This window comes from Chiloscyllium plagiosum, chromosome 7 (assembly GCF_004010195.1).
Source record: "Chiloscyllium plagiosum isolate BGI_BamShark_2017 chromosome 7, ASM401019v2, whole genome shotgun sequence".
NCBI classification, from domain to species: Eukaryota; Metazoa; Chordata; class Chondrichthyes; order Orectolobiformes; family Hemiscylliidae; genus Chiloscyllium; species Chiloscyllium plagiosum.
Window position 1 is genome coordinate 40,376,311 of NC_057716.1, and position 23,761 is coordinate 40,400,071.

Here is a 23,761-nt window from a genome sequence, read left to right on the forward strand (position 1 = left end):
GCAACACATAGATGTATGGATGCTCACATTTACCCTGGTGTTATAAATGAGAAATGCATCAACAATTAAAAATGAAACAATTAAAAAAATGCAAGATTAAAACAATCATTGTCTATTCACAAAAGAAAAGATAAATTAGGGATGTAGGTGTCGTCACTGATGTACCTCCCTTTCCAGTAAACATTCTTCCAAAGCATCTTTTCATAAATCATCACATAGAATAAAAATACTGACTGCAATTGATTACTGGAGTAGTAATGGTTCCCAAGAGGCCACACCATTGGTCTTCAGGATGCAGAAGTGATCTCAATTGTACTGCAATCACTGAGGCTCAAAGTCATTTCTGTAACCTGAGGGCCAATCATTTATCCATAATAGTCCCACATCTGCAGTTAATGTGTCTTATAGTTGAATTTTTAAAACAGGAAACATTTGCACCATTCTGAATCACGTACATCCTTATCGCAGAGTGGTCAATAGTTTTGTTTGACTGCCTTTTAAAACCAGTCGTCTGTGCTCCATATCTGCTGCTATCGATCATCAAAATAGCAGTAGAATGTACTTTCACACACAGCAATTTATTCTTCAGAAATGTCCTGAAATCAAACCTCCAAGTTATAAAACACAGAGGTGTTAGTGCAGCTGCTACCCTTGTATTTCTAATTGTGGGAGGCTTTGGGGTTTGGAGGTGCAAGCCAAGAGCCTTAAGTACATGACTAATTGCAGGTATGCAGCCAAGGCATGCTGGTGGTGCTGGCTATACTTTGACAAATGCATGACATGTCAATCAAGCAACTGCTTCGTCATGATTGACGTCAAATGTTTAAGTACTGCTATGGGTAAGTCTGTGTAGACAGTATTCCATCACACTGCTGCTCACATGTACCATGCAAGAGGCTGGAGAGATAAGGTGCCAAGTCATTCAATTATGAATTTTTAAAATTTATTCACAGGATATGAGCATTGCTGATTGGGTCAGCATTTATTCCCCATCTCTAGTTGCCCTCAAGATGGTAGTGGTGAACGGTCTTCTTGAACCACTGCAGTCCATTTGGTATAAATAGACAAATAATGCCACTCGAGATAAAATTCCATGATGCTCACCCACTGATGTTAAAGGGAAGGTAATATTTTTCAGAGTCTGGATAGTTAGTGGAAACTCAGATTCTGATCTCCTCTGATAACCATGGCATTTGTGTGGCTGGCCTAGATTGTGATCAATATTAATGCTCAAATTATTGAAAGCAGAGCTTCAACAATATTAATGCCACCGATTGTATGGGGATCTATTAACACAACTGGTTGGATAACTTATTTGTGATGCAGTGACAATAATGGCACAGGATTAATTTCTATACTGGCTGAGATCACCATAAATGCTTTGCCTTTCCAATTTAATCCCTCACCCGAAATCTGGTGATTTCGTATTAAATGCACCACCAATCATCTTTCTCTGAGAGTGCAACATAAGCATTTGGCACTATGGTGTATTCTATTTTCAATGCTGCTGAATGTCAAACAGAGGGTGATGTTGGCCTATCTTGTTAGTCACGATTGCTGCTTGATACTCATGTAGCCCACAGCTCTGCAAATATTCCTAAACTGGAGAAAACAAAGAGCAAACTGTGGTAGGCAGAGTATATTTCAGTTTTAATCGCATTATCCTATTGTACTTGCATTTTGAAACATATGGTTTAACCATTTGTGAGAACCAGTTTGAGTATGTACAGGTTATGCCTAGAAATGATAAATATCTATCTGTTTAGCCACTGATGCAGCAGAACCATTCAGCATGTTCTCATCAACTTCACATCACATCCTAATACAGGATGTGAAAGGCAAAATCAAACTCACTTGTACCTATTATCTTTCCTTCCATGCTCATATTTTCCTACTTGAGTTTTTGCCTCTCTGTCTTCCACCTCTTGTCACTCTCCCATATCCTTCCTCACCAAATGCAAATTAAAATGAATAGAGAATTGATTTTACAAAAAAAATATCACACTCAGAATTAGTCTTTTATATTTAAAATAAATATTTATTAGTGATTTCAATATATTCCACATGCATCCCACGTTAAACTCTTGTACAATTTCTTTTAGCATACATTCCATATACATGAACCGTCATACACTTTCAGTAAATAAATGTATGGTAACATAATGTATCAAGTACAAATTAGAAAAAGCTTTCAGCACTAGTATTTTGCATCCCAACCCCAGTTACTGCACCTATTCAAGATTAGAAATAAATTCAAGATTATCAAATGAAATTAAATACTTAAAGCTTATAAAATACAGTGTAGGACCACCCCATACCAGTTTGTAGCACTCAGAAAGATGCCCTCAAATCTTTCTATTTAAAACTTAATGACAAAATGATTTTTCCTCTTAAAATGTAGTGGACTGAATATTTCAGAGATATTAAAGGTGATGTGATTACAAACAGTAGTAAAGGTACATTTGTCAATTCAAGTTTGCCATGTTAAACATTTATTGCACAGGGAATACCTCATAGAGGTCAGTGCTCCAAGGAGGAAATGATAACAAATTTCCATAGTGTTACAGCACATGTAGCTGACTTAAACTTTAACGAAAAGTGGAATTTCAAGTTTCAACCTTACTATGTACGTAAGAGGTAAATGTCTAATAGAAAGACACCAACAAATATTAGAACAAATTTAAATCTTTTACAATGATACACCCATTACATTTGAGTTAACCATTTTAAAACAATTTTAGCTCGGTGAAGCACAATCAAATACCAAAAATTGAGTTTAGATTTTGCATACAAGGTATTCTGAAAGATAACTAGATAAAAGCAGCCCATCTCAGTAGCAGTAGCATTTTGTGAAGCACTGGATATCTACGTTGGTGCATTCAAATGGCAAGTTCCACCAGTACGAATTCCAAGAGGCATAAATTAAACTGTTCACCTGTGCTGGAGGCTGCCTCTTTTGAACCCAGGCCACAATAAAAAAACATCCTTGACTAAAAGAAAATTAAAACAGGTTATACTTAAGTGGAACATGAAATGGGTACAATAGGGCAGTCAGTAACTAAAATTCACTTTGCACGTTTTTCAAGCAATATTTTTCATCATCATTCACAAATTTGGATCTTTGTATATATGCTTTCTTAGATTCAGTAGCCTTAATTACTTCCTTAAACAGTCGTGCAGAAATTTTTCTCACACTGACATAACCTGCTTGAACAGGACCGCAACTTAGAACAGCATCAAGTTTTTTTCCCAGTCTCTCAGATGTAAATCAAGTAAACACTTGACTTCACAATGAATGATGACAGATAAATGAGAGGCAATACAGGCAAGGGAGTACTTGATGAAGGCTAGGATCCTGGGAAGAACTGTGGATCAGAGGGAAACAAAAACTGAAATTGCTGCAAAAACCCAGCAGAAATGGCAGAATCTGAGGAGAGAAAGCAGAGTTACCGTTGAAGGTCCAGTGACGTTTCTTCAGAACTGATTGTAGTTAGGAAAAGGTTGGCATATATGCCGAAGATGGGGTGGTGGGGTGTTGGTGGTGGGAGAAAGAGAAGGAGAAAAACAGTTGAGCAGACAAAAAGAATGGGTAAAGGTCAGTTTGGGAGAATGAATAGCTGCCAATGGGGATCATTAATAGCTGACAATGGGTTGTTTGAGGTAGCATTCCCTATGATGACAAGGCCTGGTGTGTGGGGGTTGGGGTAGGGACATGGGACAAGGTGCTCAGGCCCTAAAATTATTGAACTCCACACTGAGTCCTGAAGTCTGCAGGGTTCCCAAGCAGAAAATGAGGTCTTTCAGCTTGCACTGAGCTTTGCTGGCGCACTGCAGCAAGTCTGAGACAGGGATGTTGGCCAGGGAACAGGGTGGTGCATTAAAGTGGCAGGCAACAGGAAGCTCAGTCTTTTTTATGACAAAACATAGATGTTCTGCAAAACGGTCGCCCAGTCTTCGCTTTGACGTCCCAGTGTAGAGGAGACCACATTGTGAGCAACTAATGCAGTAGACTAGATTGAGTGAAGTGCAGGTAAATTGTTGCTTCACCTGGAAGATATATCTGGAGCCTCAGATAGTGAGGAAGGAGGAAGTAAATGGGCAGGTGTTACACTTTCTGCGATTGTGTGGGAAGGTGCCATAAGGAGTATAGGGAGGGGTTGGGAGTGGAGAAAGAATGGTATGTTAGCTTTGCTCTCCTTCCATAGATGATGCCAGATGTGGTGAGATTTTCCAGCAATTTCTGTCTTTGTTTCTAAATTCCAGCATCCACAGTTCTTCGGGTTTTTTTTGTTTAGGGACTTTGGTGTGTATGTATGCTGGGCCCTTACGTTATTGGGACAATTAGATGAAGTAGTTAAATAGGCATATAGGGTACTTGCCTTTATTATATAAGGCAGAGAGTTTAGGAACAGGGAATTTAACATTAGACACCAATCACAAAGAGGAATCCCTTTGTAAGAAAAACCGAGAAGAGACTGCATACAGGTTGCCTGTGATTAATTGAACGTTCTAAGATACAGTATACAAACACTATAGTTTTTATTTTGGTTGAATGAATCAGATTTCCAAAAATGAGTGCTTTTCTCATTCATTTAGAAACTTCCTGCAAGGAGGCCGTATCTTTTGCAAAAATAAAGCAAAACACGGTAGATGCAGTTTTTGGTATTTCAACATTTCATAAGACATCAAGAACTATGAAGGACCTTTTACAATGGCCCTAACCCTTAGACACAAATTACAGAATAATGTGACCTACTACTTTCTCTATATTGACAATGTTATCATCCAAGTCCACACAATGGTTGCTTAATCTTTGTATTCCTTTTTATCATCAACACACAATAAGTTGTTCAGGGCAGTTAGCTGCTAGTGAAAATGCTCACAGACTAAAGGAAAGAGGATCTTAAACATTTCAAATCTTACTAATGATGAATTTTAAGACTGAAATACAAACATGAAGGAATTTCATAAAATTGCTTTCTAGATAATTTGACACAACTTTGAGTAAAAGAGGAAGGCCAGATTTCAGAAAAGAAAATTATTAAACAGACTTTCTTTCTCTTTGCCAGCACAATAGTTTGAGTTAGCAATAGTTACTCACCAGAGTTACAGTTACAACTCTTCCCTTTGCCCAACAGCAGACCTACTAGTTGGAGATATCGCAGCTAGAAGTCCATCCATAATCTCCCGCCTTATTTCTCCAGCAAGTGATTCTTTTATCTGATGGTGACAGAATTACAGCAATTGTAAAAGTACAGCAATTATTAAAAGTAAAAGCAAACAAGACGTGTAATCTCTTCTAGGCAAATATTTTCAGTCAATTAATTTAATAACCTCTTTATGATGTTTACATGGCAGGATTTAGACTTTTCTAGGAATTGTGTACTACATTTCTCTTATGTTCTTGGTCAATGCTGATGTTATTCTCACGCCTAAGGATCATTACTTTTCTATTTGTAAGACAGATTTGAAACTAAATGTTCATTTTTAACCCAATTGGGGCCATTTTGCAAGTGGAAAATGGAAACATTACACAATTTTCCACATCCTGCTTTTATCAAATTATTTAGTGCCTCCAAAAAAAATTAATGATGGGATTCAGAATGTGTCACACTGTTTAGTTTGCGAATCAGATATTCTGCTGAAAGGCTATGAGCCTTATTGCTGCTGTATATTTAAATATATGCCAATTTTCTGAAGCTTAGGGTTTCTATGATAATAAACCAGGACTAATCATAAAATGGGACAGTGATATGAGATCATGCAACTAACAATTCAGTTAATGAAGGCCTTTCCTTAAGTAAACATAACCACTCAATGGATTTAAACATTAATTCTTATTCTAAATATTAAATATTTAGCAATTCATTTATCAGTGTAAAAATAGCTAAAAGGTAAGTTTGAAAGGGACATAAATTTTCCTTTAGCATGTCAAAGAATAGTGGAACAATAATATACTCATTTAGAACTCCAGCCAAATTAAACAACATCCTGAATACTGTATCCCATTTTGCTCATTTGGTCACAAGGGAACTATTCAAGATCTGGAGGCATGATGAAGAAAGGCCACAGGAATGATCTAGCCTAAGGGCATGATTTTGACAGGTAACATCTCTTTATCTTTTTATAAAAAGGCAACTGATGGAATAGCAGGGGAACATTTAATACAACGATACAAGATACTAAGTGACACAGCAAAAACAAAAGTCAAACCTCCAGCAAAACTTTGAAATTAGTTGAGGAGGTAGGTCAAGGTTATCATATCAAAGCACTGAAGAGCTAAGTGAATGAAAACGTTTCATCACCAGTATTAATCCTGAGAATTTAAAAAGCTTTGTCAAGTTGAATTACCAATTCATTGCCAGTTTGACAACGTGTAGAAAAAATATATTGTATCTACGAAATAGTTCGTTGCTGAGTCATACTGGATTTTATTCCAATCTAAACCTAGTTTCTATGTTGCACAAGGTAACTTACATTTGGTAACTGATAATTTTTCATAAACTGTATTCTTAAAAATATATTCTAACCATTGGCTCTAAACATTGATTTAATAGTTCTTAGGTAGATCGAAAGTGCAACAACTGAATACTTTACAAATTTGTCTTTTATATCTTTTCACGGGTTATCTCTGGAGTCTTATTAAGAATGATTTCAGATGGCCTTATGGAGATAGGCTTTCTGAAAGCCAAAAAATAAAAATCTTTTACAAATCTGAATTAATATAATAAAGGTTGTTGGTCTGGTAAAGGCAGGTTAACCCTAAGGTTTCCCCTGGCTGTTTGTGTAGTCAGCACCATCACTAGGTAGAGATCCACACGCCCACCAACAAAAATCACAATATCTATCGTGCACAGACACTAGTAAACAAGTTCACAATTTGGAATTCACTACTGAACAGCTAGCTCCATTTACCAGAACTATCAACTGAAAGCAGCTTTATTCTGAAGTTAAGTCAAGATTAACTCTAAGATTGAAATGATAATCTATGGTAAACAGTGTAAGTTAACAATGAAAAAAAAATTGATGTGCGATTCTTTTAAGTACTTCAACATGGAACAAAAAAACTCATCACATCATATGTACACCACATATAGTGGAGCAACACCTTTCAATGTTAGAAAAGTTACTATTTATTGGTAGGAAATTTCACCCCCGTGTTACACAAGTCACTTGGAAATGTAAAGCCATGCATGCAAAGATAGCTTTGCAACAGACAATGACAGATGTCATTTCCCCACAGACATTATTCTAAACAGATCCATTTCTCATCACCCTGTCCAAGTTTGTCTGAGCTATCCTCGCCCCTAATCAGAATAAGCATTTACAGGTCTCCAAAGAGGAATTCTGTAATTCAAAATTAAAGCATCAAGTCAGTAAAAATGTTAATTCAAGACAAATTAAATGACCATTGGAAGCGACGACTTGTGTTTAACCAATAACCTGCCATTTAAATTTGAACACTAGATTTGTTATTTCAACTGTATCACGGCACAACTTTAAAATGACCAAATGCTATTTAGAGTTTTCACAACGTTTATATTCAGCTCAACAACACATTGGAACATTCACATTGTAAAATGGGCTGATTTCAACCTTCTGAAGAATCATAGATAAGATGATAAAGAATTATGAATGTTATTGAACTCAAACGCAAGGCTTTGCAGAACATGAGAACCCCCAGTGAATCTGCTCCCCACCGTTCCCTCACCACCACCACCACCACTCTCCCGCACCCCCCCCTTGCCAAAACATAATGGCTACCTAACCAAACTGAATTTATACTTTAAGTTCAAGCTCAACAAATTTTTCAACTATATTTTTGTGTATGTCTATGTATCCATGTATTTATGATATCCTCTCCATTTCCTGTCATTGGGGAGGGGTGGGGTGAGGGGGCACGGAGTGCAATGGCCTTGTGGAATTACTGCTGGACTGTTAATCTGGGGATTAGAGTTAGAATCCTGTCTCAGCTGACAGTGGAATTTGAATTCAATTCTTAAAAAATCTGAAATCATTTTCACAAACCTATTGCCAATTGGTCGGAAAAATCCAACCTGCTAAGAATTCAGAAAATTTACAGCCCAAGAACCTTTGACCCTCCAAGCCTGAGCCGATCCAAATCCACTGTCTAAACCTGTCACTCAATTCCTAAGCATCTGTATCCCTCTGCTCCGCACCTACTCATGCACTTGTCCATAGAGTCACAGATATCTACTGTGTCTGCACCTCTGCTGGCAACGCGTTCCAGACACCCACCACCCTCTGTGTAAAGTACTTGCCGTATGTATCCCCCTTAAACTTTTCACCTATCATCTTGAAAGTGTGACCTCTTGTTATTGAATCCTTCATCCTGGGAAAAAGCTTATTTCTATCCACCCTGTCTATACCTCTCATAAGTTTGTAGACCTCAATCAGGACCCCCTCACTCTCCTTTTTTCTAATGAAAACAAACCTAACCTACTCAACCTCTGTTCATAGCTAGCACCTTCCATACCAGGCAACATCCTCATAAACCTTCTCTGCACCCTCTGCAAAGCATCCACGTCCTTTTGGTAATGTGGCGACCAGAGCTATACACAGTATTCTAAATGCGGCCGAACCAACGTCGTGTACAATTTTAACATGACCTGCCAGCTCTTATACTCAATCCCCATCTATTGAAGGCAAGCATACTATATGCCTTCTTGACCACACTATCCACCTTTGCAGCCACCTTCGGGGTACAATGGACCTGCACTCCCAGATCTCTCTGCTCATCAACTTTTCCAAAGAGATCACTAATGTCCTTTAGGGAAAGAAACTGCCATCCTTACCTGTTCTGGCCTGTATGTGACTCCACACTCCGATGCAATTTTGTTGACTCTGAACTGCCCTCTGGGCAACTAGGGATGGGCCATAAATGCTGCCTAGCCAGTGATGCCCTCATCCCATGAATGAATAATAATAATAAAAAATTCAAACTAGCCTAATACTTTTATAACATTATTTAAATCTTTTGAATTTATCCACAAATGTTAACAGACTTGGATCAATTTTAACTTATCCATACTGAATGTAATTTGCCTTTAAACTTTCAAGCAAGCACCTGTTTTATCTGCTCCATCACATGCACATATATATTATTAAAACTGATAAATGCAATGTACTAACAAATGCTTTGCAAACAATTCAATGGGATTGTCATAGAGATGTACAGCACAGAAACAGACCCTTCGTTTCAACTCGTCCATGCCGACCAGATATTCCAATTTAGTCCCACCTGCCAGCACCCGGCCCATATCCCTCCAAACCCTTCCTATATCCATCCAGGTGCCTTTTAAATGTTGCAATTGTACCAGCCTCCACCACATCCTCTGGCAGCTCAGTCCATACACGCACCACCCTCTGCGTGAAAAAGTTGCGCCTTGGGTCTCTTATCTTTCCCCTCTCACCCTAAACCTAATCCCTCTAATTTTGGACTCCCCGACCCCAGAGAAAATTTATCCTATTTATCCTATCCATGCCCCTCATGATTTTATAAACCTCTGTAAGGTCACCCCTTAGCCTCCGACGCTCCAGGGAAAACAGCTCCAGCCTGTTCAGCCTCTCCTTATAGCTTAAATCCTCCAACCCTGGCAACATCCTTGTAAATCTTTTCTGAACCCTTTCAAGTTTCACAACATCTTTTAGATAGGAAGGAGACCAGGATTGCATGCAATATTCCATAAGGGGCCTAACCAATGTCCTGTACAGTCGCAACATGAGCTCCCAACTCTTGTACTCAATATTCTGACCAATAAAGGAAAGCATTCCAAACACCTTCTTCACTATTCTATCTACCTGCGACTTCACTTTCAAGGAGCTATGCACCTGCACTCCAAGGTCTCTTTGTTTGTGAATGTTAACTGTGGCCTCTGCTGGCAACACCCATTTTGTGCTGGATTTTAAGGCACTTCTCTTCATCTGATATCATTGATTTTGAGTAAGAACCATTTGTGTGAGCTTGTGATTCCATAATCAGGACATAGGGTGAAACTGAAAACATCATATTTTCGTTTTAGCTCCAAATCATCACCAGTTTGTATCTTTAACAAGTCAAATTAATATGAAGGCAAGCACTGCACTTTTTCCTAAGAAATAAATATGAATAAACCTTTTATAATAAAACTATGTCCATTTTTGAACAGCTTACCTTTTCCCCCTTAGGTTACGAGAGATAATTACTTTCAGTGCCATTTGCTTCATCTTATTTCAACTTGATCAGAAGATGTATTTTGGCGAGACGACACAAGCTAAAATATTCCATCTGCTGGAATCTCACCATTTATATTTATAACTGACCTATTTTCCACAGCAAGCATGGTAGGATCTTGAGTGGGGAAAGTAGGAGTCATTGGTCTGGAGCAGAATAAGTCAGGAAATAGGAGAAGTGGGGGAGGTGAGGTTGTCAGGTTTGGAGGGGATGTGGGTATTGAGTCCTGGGGTTGTTTGCGGTCTGTGGAAGGTGTAGTTGTGGGTGTGTGAGCTAAGAATGAAATCAATTGAATAACTCCACAGGAGTTAGACTGTGTGTTTAATAGTCTTACATTTCCTGAGTAACTGTTTACTTCATTTCATTGTAACCCTTCAAATTCTCTAATTTAAATGAATCCATTTGAAGGCTCCTGGGTGTGTGGGAATTAGCAGAATGTTCTATTTCCCAGGCAATTTCTTCAGAGTGTGCAGAGACCCTTGCAAAACTCCCATCAATGCTAGAATTACAAGTGTCTGGCCAGCAGAAAATAAAGACAAAAGAATTTATTTGACTGAAATGCAATGCACAGTTCACCAAATAGATACACGTTCTGCTTGTTTAATTTTCATCGGTAGTTAACAGAGATTTTAGAATATCATTTGCAATCTGCACAGAAGCAATGAAAGATTTCTGAACTTAAACCCCCTCAAGATCCAATCAAAATTACCCAACTGACGTTTTTGAGGTGCAAGGAAAACTATTGCCCCAGTGGTTACTGAGGTGAGCATGGATTTACAAGAAGTGGGACATTCCCAAGCTTCACAGGACCACTTACTGCTACAGCCTTCAGTACCTCAACAGATTCCAGTACATTTAAATCACTGACCTCTTGCAGAACGTTTTGAAATTCTGGATGATCCAAAATGTTGCTTTGTGCTTCTTTAGCAATAGGGACTGCTGTAGCTCCAGTCAGTTCAGGCATCTCACTTCCTGACTTCAGTTGCACAGATCCTGGTGACGACCCGTCTTCTGTAACCTGCTTTCCCTGTCCAACTCGGGCAGGGAGCGAGGGAGTCAGCATAACTGAAGAACGATAAACCTGCTTGCTTTGCGATGACGAGGTAGCTGGGGTTGCTGATTTTTCAGAGTGTACAGTAGAGCTTGGTGCACCTTGATAATTGTGACCCAGAGACCTTGAATATTTAGGCATCTGGCCTGGGCTCGAACAACGCGAAGTTGAGTCTAAGTTAGTGCAGGGTGTAGAGTAGGATTGCGGGTAATCACATTCATCTTCAGAGAACCCTAGTTCAGATCGAAGGTAAGACTGTTCCCTCAAAAGCTCATTTACCTGGATTTAAACAAAAATTAACAATAAATCAGTGACAGAATATTATACAGAAAATAATATATTACTGGAAATTTCCACCTTTCAACAGGAGAGAACAAGCTTATTTGGTGCAAATTTTATTTTCTATTTTACCTGTGTCATTTAGTGCTAAGTAAGGTACTATATATGTAAACATGGATAAACTAAAAATATCACTTTGCTTAAATCAGTTAAAATCATTACAATGGTAAGCATTCCCAGATTATTACTATGGAAATATGATTGGAGCAGATGAGAGTAAATATATATATGTATTTTGTGTGTGTGGTGTGTATAAACTTATTACTTTACAACAAAGAAAACTAAAGCTTCCAACTTATTCTGAATTAGAATACATAAGTCTAGTGTAAAACTATTTTCCATATTCATTCATGGGCCAGTTAGGAATGCTCTTGAAGCATTAGTAATTTAAAATCAGTGCTTTAAAATGTTTCCTTATTTCAAGACTGACTTCAATATTCATTGTTCCTACACCATACATAGTTCAGATCTGTTTTACAGAACATTGAGGTATCAGAGTGAGAATGATAAAACCCACATTCAGCTCTTTTCTTGCATTCATTAGCATGATCCTCTATCGTTAGTACGTTGTGGCCGGGAATTTGTTACAATATCAGCAAAGAAATAAGAGTTGGCTATTCAGCCCCTCAAGCTTGCTCCTCCATCCTACAAGATCATGACTGATCTGCCCCAAGCCTCAAGTTCTCTTTCATGCCAGTTCCTTTTCGGCCTCACCTCCTTAATTTTTCAAAAGGACCTTAAACAACCTAGTCTCCACAACTCTTTGGGTAGAAAATTCCAGATATTCACTACCTGAGAGAAGAAATTCTTTTGCATCTCAGTTTAAAAAAAAAGTGTCATGATGTGATTAGCAATTTTTAATAAATGACTACTTGCGTTCTTGATCAATACAATTGAAAGATTGAATCTTACAGCATAGAAGGCAATCATTTGGTCAATTGTGCCTATGCTGGCCATTAGAAAGAGAATTATCAAATTAGTTCTGCTCTTCCTGTTACTAACTAGTCATGGAGTCATAGTCCTAGAGATGTACAACAGAAAAAAAAACCCTCAGTCCACCTTGTCCAGACCAACCAGAATCTTAAATTAATCTAGTCCCATGTGCCAGCATGTGGCCCATATCCCTAAAATCCCTAACTATTCATGTACCCATCCAGATGTCTTTTTAAATGTCGTAATTGTACCAACCTCCACCACTTCCTCTGACAGCTCATTCCAGACATGCATCACCCTCTGTGTGAAAAAGTTGTCCCTTTTAAATCTTTCCCCTCTCATCATAAACCCATGCCCTCGAATTTTGGACTTCGCCAATCCAGGGAAAAGACCTTGCTTATTTGCCTTATCCATGCTCATGATTTTATAAACCGCTATAAGGTCACCCCTCAGCCTCTGATGCTCCAAGGAAAACAGCCCCAGTCTACTTCACCTCTCTCTATAGCTCAAACCCTCCAACCCTAGTAACATTCTTGAAAGAGTTCAGAAACGATTGACAAGTTTCACAACATCCTTCCTAGGAAGGAGACCAGAATTGAATGAAGTGTTCCAACAGTGGCCCAACTGACGTCCTGTACAGCCACAACATGACCTTCCACTCTGATACTCAATGCATTGATCAATGAAGGAAAGCATACCAAACACCTCCTTTACTATCCTATCTACCTGTGACTCCACTTTCAAGGAGCTATGAACCTGCACTCCAAAGTCTCTTTGTTCAGCAACACTCCCCATGACCTTATCATTAAGGGTAAACGTTCTGCCCTGATTTGCCTTTCCAGAAATGCAGCACCTCACATTTATCTAAATTCAACTCCATCTGCCATTCCTCAGCCCATTAGCTCACCTGATCAAGATCCCATTGTACTCGGGATAACCTTCTTCGCTGTCCACTACATCTCCTAATTTGGTGTCATCAGTCAAATTAGGAGCAGGATAAGGCCACACAGCCTTTTGAACTTGCTCTGCCATTTGTTAGATCATGACTGAATCTGCATTCCTGCTCACCCTCAATAATGTTTCACCCTTTGCTTATCAAGGATCTAATGACCTCTGCCTTAAAAATGTTCAAAGATTCTATCTTCACTGTTTTTTGAGGAAAACCGTTCTAAGAAATTGCTGACACACTGACCGAAAACTTTTCCTTATCGCTGCCTTAAATAGGTGCCCCTTTATTTTTAAAAAGTAACCCTTTGTTGTAGATTCCCCTACCAGAGATTTATAAAAACCCTTTCCACATCCACACCAAGACCAGTGACCATTTTTTATATTTCAACCAAGCCATGTGAACAGCAATGGGGGGCATTCAGCATCAACTTGATCAATAAGATAGCAAATATATTGAAACCATTTTTTCCAAAATGTTATTAAGTTGGTGGGCGGCACGGTGGCACAGTGGTTAGCACTGCTGCTTCACAGCGCCAGAGACCTGGGTTCAATTCCCGCCTCAGGCGACTGACTGTGTGGAGTTTGCACATTCTCCCCGTGTCTGCGTGGGTTTCCTCCCTGTGCTCCGGTTTCCTCCCACAGTCCAAAAGATGTGCAGGTTAGGGGGAATTGGCCATGCTAAATTGCCCGTAGTGTTAGGTGTAGGGGAATGGATCTGGGTGGGTTGCTCTTCGGAGGGTCGGTGTGGACTTGTTGGGCAGAAGGGCCTGTGTGGGTGGCACGGTGGCACAGTGGTTAGCACTGTTGCCTCGCAGCACCAGAGACCCGGGTTCAATTTCCGCCTCAGGCGACTGACTGTGTTGCACGTTCTCCCCGTGTCTGCGTGGGTTTCCTCCGGGTGCTCCGGTTTCCTCCCACAGTCCAAAGATGTGCAGTGCCAGGTGAATTGGCCATACTAAATTGCCCGTAGTGTTAGGTAAGGGGTAAATGTAGGGGTATGGGTGGGTTCGCTTCGGCGGGTTGGTGTGGACTTGTTGGGCCGAAGGGCCTGTTTCCACACTGTAATGTAATCTAATCTAAAATAATAGAAAATGAGCACAATATAAGTATAAAGATTTTGGGAATCTAATTGACATCATTTACTCGATTCACACAAATTCACGAGATTCAATGATACAGGGACTAAACTGCATTGCAATTGATAACAGAATGTGAAAAAGTGCTGATCCCAGCAAGTTATAAATGTAGACAGAAGTCAATCACATTGGATCGTCTACATTGATATATAGTGCATAGGAGGAAATCAGGAGTTTCCAGTTCAAAAGATTGAGTGCTGCAAAGTAGTTTATATATAATCACTGTTTGTATATAAAAATTGTTCATGGGACAATGCAATTTACATACCGGTTCCATTACATTGAGGGAGGAGGAAGACACAGTATCTATGTTATCAGCGAATGTCCCCTGAAATGTAAGAGAACAAAATCATTCAAAACATATAGCATGCAAATTCTGGTCAGCAAACATACTGCCTTTTCCAGTTCTATAGAATTTTAAAGAAAAGTGGCCACACAAGTAGATAAAGTGGTAAAGGTGGTATACGGTATGCTTGCCTTTATTAGTCAGGAATTGAGTAAAACATTCAGGATGTCATGTTGCAGCTTTATAAGGATTTGGTTTGGCCACACTTAGAGTTTGAGTTCAGTTCTGGTCGCTACATTACAGGAAGGATGTGGAGAGGATGCAGAACGATGTTTACCAGGATGCTGCCTGGACTAGAGGCTTTCAGCTATAAGGGGAGGCTAGAAAAATTCAGGGTGTGTTCTCTTGAGTGGCAAAGGCTGAGAGGACACTTGATACAAAGTTTATAAAATTATGAGATGCATAGATAAGGTTGACGGTCAGAATCTTTTTCCCCAAGAGTTGAAATGTCTAATACAAGGGGACATGCATTTAAGATGAGAGGGGGAAGTTCAAAGAACACATGAGGGGCAGTTTTTGTTTCTACATAGAGTGTGGTAGGAGACTGGGGTGGTAGTGGAGGCAGATACAACAAGGGGATTTAAGGGTCTTTTAGATAAGCACACAGATATGCAAGGAATGGAGGGACATGGACCAATGCAGGCAGAAGGGAATGGTCTAATTTGGTGTCATGTTTGGCATGACATCATGGGACACAGGGCATGTTCCTGTGCTCTACTGTTCTATGTTCTAAATTGCAAGCTAGAAGACAAAATGGTGGATTTCAAAATATCAGGTGCACTACCTTCCTTTTGTTGAAAACCTGCTTTCTAACATATTTTCCTTTATTATAAGATTACTGCTCATTAACTATGTCCCCAAAACTCTCAGCTTTTGAGAAAAGCATGCAGGATCTGCAGGGCTCGACAAGACACAAAAGAAGAGAAAAATATTTTTGAGGGAGCGAATGCTCCAGAGGTCCAGAGAAAAATGCAAAGGCCAGAAAGGCAGAGAATGCATTGCCATCAGTGCTGGTTACCCCGCAGTCATTTAATGTGTCTCCAAGACTTAAAGTGAGAATTCTACCCCAGTAATTTACCTCAGGGTCAAATCTACCAAGGTTGTGAATTGTTCGATTCGGACTCTGGAAATTGCCAAGGAGAGGGATGGAGTGTGTTATCAGGGAGAGATGGAGAATAAAATTTAGAGTAGGAATCAAGGATAATTGTTTTGGTCTTCCCATTTAACTGAAGAACATTTCTCCACTGAACCTTGGAGAAGCGGGCTAATCATTCAGAAGTAAAAACAAAAAGTGCTGGAGAAACTCAACAGGTCTGGCAGCATCGGTTGAGAAACAGAGTTAATGTTATGAGTCCAATCTAATGTTTATTTGGAATTGAAGAGACCTGTAAAATGATAGATTTAATGCTGTCAACAGATGGGAGGAGCAGCAAATGAAACAGTAGGGAAAGGTGCTCAGAGCAAATGGCAGCAGGAGTGTCAATGGTAGCAGAGAAAAGATATAGATGAAGAATGGATGTTGCTGGTAGGCATCACGAGCTCAGCAAACCCACACAAACAAGACATGGGGAGACAGGTGAGGGGATACTCAAAGTGGAGAGCAGAGTTCTTCGCCTTGAGTTATTGAACTCAATATTGAGTTCTGAAGGCTGTAAAGTGCCAGCATGAGAAATGAGATGCTGTTTCTGCAGCTTACACTGGGTTTCATTTGAACACTGCTGCAGGCCTAGGACATAAACTTTCATAAGACAACAAGATAGCATTTAAAAATGACAAGCAATTTCATTTGATTTTGATTTGATTTGATTTATATTTTGTCACGTGATACAGTGAAAAGTGTTGCCACTCTCCAACATCATCTTAAAGCTTGGAATGATAGTCTCCTGATAATTCAGGTCAGTTAGGAGCAATTAACCTATGACCTGATTAGAATCTATGAGAGCCAGGAATGGCATTGAGCATTAACAGAGGTAGTCGCAATAATTCATTTCCCAATTTCATTTGCAGGGGGTATGAAATACCAAATGGAGGGTCTGGCATTTTTCTGCCTTAGGCACAACTCCTACAAGCTCTCCCTCATTTCAAAGGATGCCAGATTTGGCCAAACGAAGGAAGAAAAAAATACATTTCAGGAAGATCAAAGTTATTTAAAATATCCATCCAGTATAGTAATTTAGAAAAAGGATCAATAGGACTAAGTGCATGTAACTCACAGAACAAGGTGGAGGATTAAACATGGTGCACTGGTTTGGGGCTTTGAGCTGTTCTTCCAGAGACAACGATCGCTCCTCCAGTTGAAATTCCAATTCTTGGAGTTCCATACGCACGCAATTCCGAAGGTTCTGCAGTTGGTCAGCTTCTTGTCTGCAACCAAAGATAAAATACTCAATCTTCTCTTTCTGCTTTAAATGCTCTTGACATATGTTACATTTCAATATTTGAGGACATTAGATATTCAGCGCTTTCATGTGGCATACTTGAAGCAATTCAGAAAGCAATGACCATACTGTCACTGCCTTATAGCTAAAGCAATGAACTATTCATCACAGTTTGCTCTCAGACACAATTCTGGATATGAAATCCAATTCAGAGCAACAATAAAATCCAGAGGATTGGCTTGACATTTTAACTGAACTGAACATTTCCACAATACTTAAAAGAAATAGAAAACTCGTACAACATTACTTTGAAGACAAAACTAAACCTAATTTCAGTAGAATGGATTGAAGGCATTTTTAAAAAAAGAAATGAATAAAATATTCAACATTGCAAAAACCCTGCAGTCTGATGACAATGACTTGAGATGATCAGCATTTCTTCTGTGAGTTACATGCACTTAGTCCTATTTTTAAACTTTTTTTTTGGGGACTCACATCTCATTCCTAATCTGTGTTCTTATATTGCATTATTATTTCTCAGTGCAGATAGGAATTAATTATCCCACTTTGCTCTTGACTCACTTAAACCTGTTGTACTGGCCCCTTTTAAGATAAATTAACTTACTCTGGGAGAAAGGTATTCACCAGGGAAACTTATTTTTAAAAATTAACCTTGTTACGACTAACCTTGGGTAAAAAAGGAAGGGGACCCAGTTCATCCCTTCTCACCTGGGTGCTTAATGATTCAAGATACTCATCTGGAATGGTAACAAATTGGGGAACCTCAACCAGCGAATGGTTGTAAGACTGTGTAAAACTAGAGACCAGAAAGCTTTTTTTAGGCATTGGATAGGTATATAGAGGATAGTGGGTTAGTGTAGGTTAGGTGGGCTTGGATCGGCGCAACATCGAGGGCCAAAGGGCCTGTACTGCGCTGTATTCTTCTATGTTCTATGTTCTAAGCTAAGGGAGCACTTTTGCATGGTTACAAATTCTTTGCTATCTCCGAGGTGTTAGAATCAAAACTGCTCAACCTCGCTCCAAAAATGTAGCACAAAAAGAGCCAAAAAAAATTTCAATGAAAACTTAATATAAAAGCATGTGAAATCTTGATCATCTGTTGCAGTTCAAAATTGTTTCTCTTCATAAGCCTGGTACATGGCCCAAGGCTGCCTTTGAAATCTGTCGTGTCCTAATTGCTAATGCTTTATTTTAGAAGATTTGGATGGGTCAATGAGAAACTGGTAGTCCTAGTCTGGTGCTTTTCACTAACTGTTCAACTACAGCCACATGCTGCACAATTATTTGGGTAACTGGCAATCTCAATGGCTTGAAGTTTCAACTGGGCTATACATTTGCTGTTCTAAGGTTGTGCCATACTGACATATTAGGAAATGGAACTATTGGAAACACAGCATGCATTACAGAGATGGTAACATTGACACCATGTGTTGATGTGCACAGGCATGAAGAATTGAACTGCCACCTTTGATGGTGCGTCTTTCTATGTTCCACCAATGAGTAGGTTTACATCATGACAAAACTGACTTTGTTGGCATGTAGGTGGTGAGTAGAAAGAGTTTGGATTTTTTGACCAGAAATCAAGCGTTGACTTTTATGTGAGTTTGACTGCTACTTAGGAATAAACCATTCTTGAAACTAATGACTGATTCACAGTAGAATTTGGAAATAGTTAAGACGACAGCTCAAAGATTCATGTACATTTTAGAGAGGAGGGGTGTGGAGATCGGGAGAAGTGCTTATGCAGTGGCTGGAGATCAATGGTGTACCTTTTAACTTACATGAAATCACCTGAATACAGAAGTTCAATGCAGGTCAGTAAAATTCATGGATCACACCAAGTTTGGTAGGACTGTTGAAGTGGAGGGGACAAATTGAGATAAGTGAAGAATTTATCAAAATAATAAGCTAGTGTAATAGGAGAAGATTAAATTGCTCATAGAGATACAGCTGGAAGAAAATACAAGTAGGATGAAAAAATAGAAAGAAACATGTTTTCGTGGGTGGAAACAGAGTCATTAGGGACAATCAAGCGACTGCTGGACATGCACATGGACAGCAGTGACTTGAGGGGTGCGTAGGTTAGGTTATTTTATCTTATTTTAGATTAGGAATAATCCTCCGCACAGCATCATGGACCAAAGGGCCTGTTCTGAGCTGTACTTTTCTATGTTCTATGTATACTACCGTATACATTCTCAAGATGTCTCAACATGCTTCACAGCTAACAAGTTATTTTTTAAACAAATGTGAATGCCCAAAAGGCAGAGATTGAATAGAGACAGGGCTGAAATTATCCATGAATAGTCTCAAATTAGCAAAACATCATCTAGCTACCATAGTAGACTGAAGCTCAATGCAGCTAAGTATAAAAGCAAGAGGAATGCTCGACTAAGTGGGCAATACTGGAGCTTGCGTTGGAAGGTGTCATGCTGAAATTATTGATTGTCCTGGTCAAACTACATCTTTGAATTATGTAACTTAGAGAAAATGCTGCAAACAGACAGGTGGTCAGGTAGCAACTGATAAGAAAACACACGTTAACATTTCAAATGCAGATCGTTCCTCAAATGGTAATCATGTCAAAGAGAGAAACAGGATTTCTTCTTGTTGAGCAGATTTGGAGGAGAAATGGCAGTGAATTAAATGTAAATGCCAAAAAAGTATTTTGCAGCCAGTCTGATCATCAGGATGTGATAGATTTTCAAACCTTGGAGGAAATACTGATAAAAGATTACACCATCAGTCCTTATAAAATATACATTAAATCTAAAGGCTTTTTAATCATAAAACCAGACAACTGAGAATTTACAAATCCATTAAGTAGACACTTTATAAAAATGAACTGACAATAGATCTGGCAACTTGAAACTGACTGTAACCAGCCTGAACACTTGCGACCTGGTTTACACTAACATTATATTTTAGTCAATGAAGATTATATATTATACTAGACATCTAGGGATATACATTTATGACAATATAACATGCAACAGACTAGGAGCCTTGTCATGAAAACACAAGAAATGGCAGGAGTAGGTCATTTGGTCAGATTGAAGCTGCTCTACAAGTCAATGATTCTGCCTGAAACAATTGCGGCCCCAACTTCACTTTCATGCCTGTCCTCCAATAACTCTAGACTCCCTTGTCTAGAAAATATCTGCTTGGCAGCCTTGATATATTCAAAGACTCCCAACTTCTACCACTCTCTTGGGGAGACAATTCTAAAGATTACAAAGCTCAGAAGAAATTCCTCATTTTCTCCTTCCTAAAGGGGAGACCCTTTACTTTGAAGAGTCACCTGGTTTTAGAATCCCAGATGAGCGGAAACATTAATCAAAACATAATTCTCCCACTTTAATCTTTGAGCCACGTGTTCAACCATCACATCTTATTTATTGTATGTCAATTTTATAATAGCTCATGTAGTGTTTTTGTTTTTTAATTAGTCCCTAGATGTTTATGAAATCATTATGACTCAGAAAGGCGCATTTGACACATCAAGTCCATGCTGATTCTTTATAGAGCAATCTAGTCAGTTCCACTCCACACCACACCCAAAACGTTCTAACCCTATCACCCAATAAGACTTTCTCCCCTTTAGTGCCTAACCAACTTCCATTCCAGCACTGCTTTAACACAATTAAATGTTTTAATACTTTTCTTCAGCATCAGAGGAACTCACTAAACACAGTTACGTGCCATTATGTATGAAGCCAAATTAGAGAACATTATAAAAAGCCCAATGTGATTTTAACCCGATGGGTCAACTCTGCCCAACAATCTGTAACGAGGTGCTACGTTTGATGAGGAACTCATCTAAAGACACACAGATTATTAGGATCAGCATGAGGCAGCTTTTAGCTTTCATTTTATTCTTGACTATTATTTAGAGTCCTTGCTTTGCAGAATGCCTGCTTTGGATGTTAAATGAGGCTTGGTTGTTAAAATTATCCTCCTTTGGCAGATCCTCTTTCTCAGTCCTACCTATGCCATTGGCAACCATTTGACAACTGGATCAGAACTTTTAGATTCCAAGTTCCACTCGCAAACCAAGGATACGGTCTCAATCTTCAAACTGTGAGGCAGCACAGCCTCTGGAACTCTCAATCTAAGCTGCATAGTATGGTATCCATTCTCCTAACTAAAGGGTCTCCCACCATTCCCCTTATACGCCCTCTCCTTGAAAGGCCAATCCTACAGCACAGTGTTGTCGTTAGTTTGTCTAACATCCCTGCAATGCATGCTCTCATGGATCTAGGAACTGTCAGTTAGCTTTCAACTTCTTTCACTTTTCAAACAGTATATCTTACTAAATGGCAGTGAAATGCAATTAATTTTATTTGATGCAATAAAAGCTTTGTTCAGTAACTCCTAATGAATTTAAATAAAATCTTCTGTGTTGTCTTCTCCAATTAAATATCTCCTACATTTCCTGCACTCAAAATGCACTACACATATTAACAGTTTTGTAGGGAGATTACCTATTTAGTATGGACTTAGGGGAAAAAAGTGTAAGTTTAAAAAAAAAATGGAATAAATGGAAAAAAATGGCAAAATATATGGAATAATATCGTACAGGTACACAAAATCCAAAATCCGAAAAGCTCCAAAATCCGAATAACTTTTTGTGAAACTTTTCTCTCATTAACAAGGTTGTTTGGCGTGCAAACAGTTAAACCAACTCCACACCCACTTGACCCACATCACTCAGACGTGACATGGGGGTGTGACATGGTAGGCGTCAATTCTGTCTCAGGGCCTGTAGCACTCACAGGTGAGTCTGCTATTTGGTAAGATTTTATAAAATTTAATGGTTAAACTGTTACTTATTCAGAAATCTAAAAAATTCCGAATTCCGAAAACCAGTTGGTCCCAAGGGTTTTGGATAAAGAATTGTGTATTTGTATTACAAAAGGAATAAATGAAAATAAAATCACTACTGATAAATGAACGGCAAGGCTTTAAATTCTCACCTCTCCTCATCAGATAAATGCTGATACACCAAAGTTTGCTGCCTCAGCATCATGAATTCCAAGTCCATCATCTGTGTTCTAAAAAAATTCAGATTCCTTCTCATTATCTGCAACTCTTGATATGTCGTCTGAAAAAAGGTTTTGAAGAAAAACTTAATGTTATAGGTGCAGTGCATTGGTTGAGATTTCGCATGAAAGTAAATTTAATGCCACCTGTCATCAAGCTAATGTGTACTTTAGCTTTTAGACATTGCTGAACACTGAGACTCTCTGATGAATTTAGACTTTGGCTTGCTAATACAGTACTGTGTATATCTTAATTCAATGCTGGTACAATGGTAAGATTTTACATTAATGCATTCCTAAATGAAATAGATCATTTGCTGAACATGTTTTGATTAAAGGAAGGCGATGCCTGTCCAATGAAGATATACTTCAGTTTAGAAGCAGAGTCATGATATCATTAATTCATGTCTTTCAAAGTATAATTACCTTTTTGTGATATTCACTAAGAGCTTTTTGTCCCCCAAAGCTCCAAAATAATGCAACAGCTTATAAAACAGTAATTAGAGCTCCTGGAATTTGAGGAAATCAGCTCCAACACCTAAAATACCTCAAAACAAAAAAGGAACAACTCTTACACCCACAATTGTTTTTCAGTCCTCCATTTTGGACGATCAAGAATCATCATGAGGGGCACGGATAGGATAAATAGTCAAGATCTTTTCCCTGAGGATGGGAAGTCCAAAACTAGAGGACATAGGTTTATGATGAGATGTGAAAGACTTAAAAGGAATCTAAGGGGCAACCTTTTCACGTTGAGGGTAGTGCATGTATGGAATGAGCTGTCAGAGGAAGTGCTGGAGGCTGGGACAATTACAACATTTAAAAGGCATCTGGATAGGTATCTGAAGAGGAAGGGTTTAGAAGGATATGGGCCAAGTGCTGGCAAATGAGACTAGACTTATTTAGGATATCTGGTCAGCATGGCCGAACTGGACCAAATGGTCTGTTCCATGCTGTACATCTTTATGAATCTGTGACTCTGAGTGTTAATAACACCAATGAACCTGGAATGAACATTTAGAACATAGAAGAATACAGCGCAGTACAGACCCTTTGGCCCTCGATGTTGCACCGATCCAAGCCCACCTAATCTACACTAGCCCACAATCCTCCATATGCCTATCCAATGCCCGCTTAAATGCCCATAAAGAGGGAGAGTCCACCACTGCTACTGGCAGGGCATTCCATGAACTCACGACTCGCTGAGTAAAGAATCTACCCCTAACATCTGTCCTACACCTACCACCCCTTAATTTAAAGCTATACCCCCTCGTAATAGCTGACTCCATACGTGGAAAAAAGTTCTCATGGTCAACCCTATCTAAACCCCTAA

The 23,761-nt window shown here is 39.0% G+C and overlaps 1 protein-coding gene across 4 annotated transcripts in view; it reads right to left on the minus strand.

Annotated features, from left to right (window-relative positions):
• Window positions 1-2,017: 2,017 nt before the first annotated feature.
• Window positions 2,018-23,761, minus strand: part of itprid2 (ITPR interacting domain containing 2) — a 154,167-nt gene continuing 132,423 nt past the window's right edge. For all 4 annotated transcript variants that reach the window (XM_043693469.1, XM_043693468.1, XM_043693470.1 and 1 more), the window contains 6 exons: window positions 22,363-22,490; window positions 17,201-17,351; window positions 14,910-14,969; window positions 11,103-11,564; window positions 5,102-5,220; window positions 2,018-2,990 (listed from right to left, as the gene is read on the minus strand). In XM_043693469.1, the coding sequence (XP_043549404.1) occupies window positions 5,113-5,220; window positions 11,103-11,564; window positions 14,910-14,969; window positions 17,201-17,351; window positions 22,363-22,490 (909 nt within the window). In that variant the 3' untranslated portion in view covers window positions 2,018-2,990; window positions 5,102-5,112. The remainder of the gene's footprint in view (window positions 2,991-5,101; window positions 5,221-11,102; window positions 11,565-14,909; window positions 14,970-17,200; window positions 17,352-22,362; window positions 22,491-23,761) is intronic.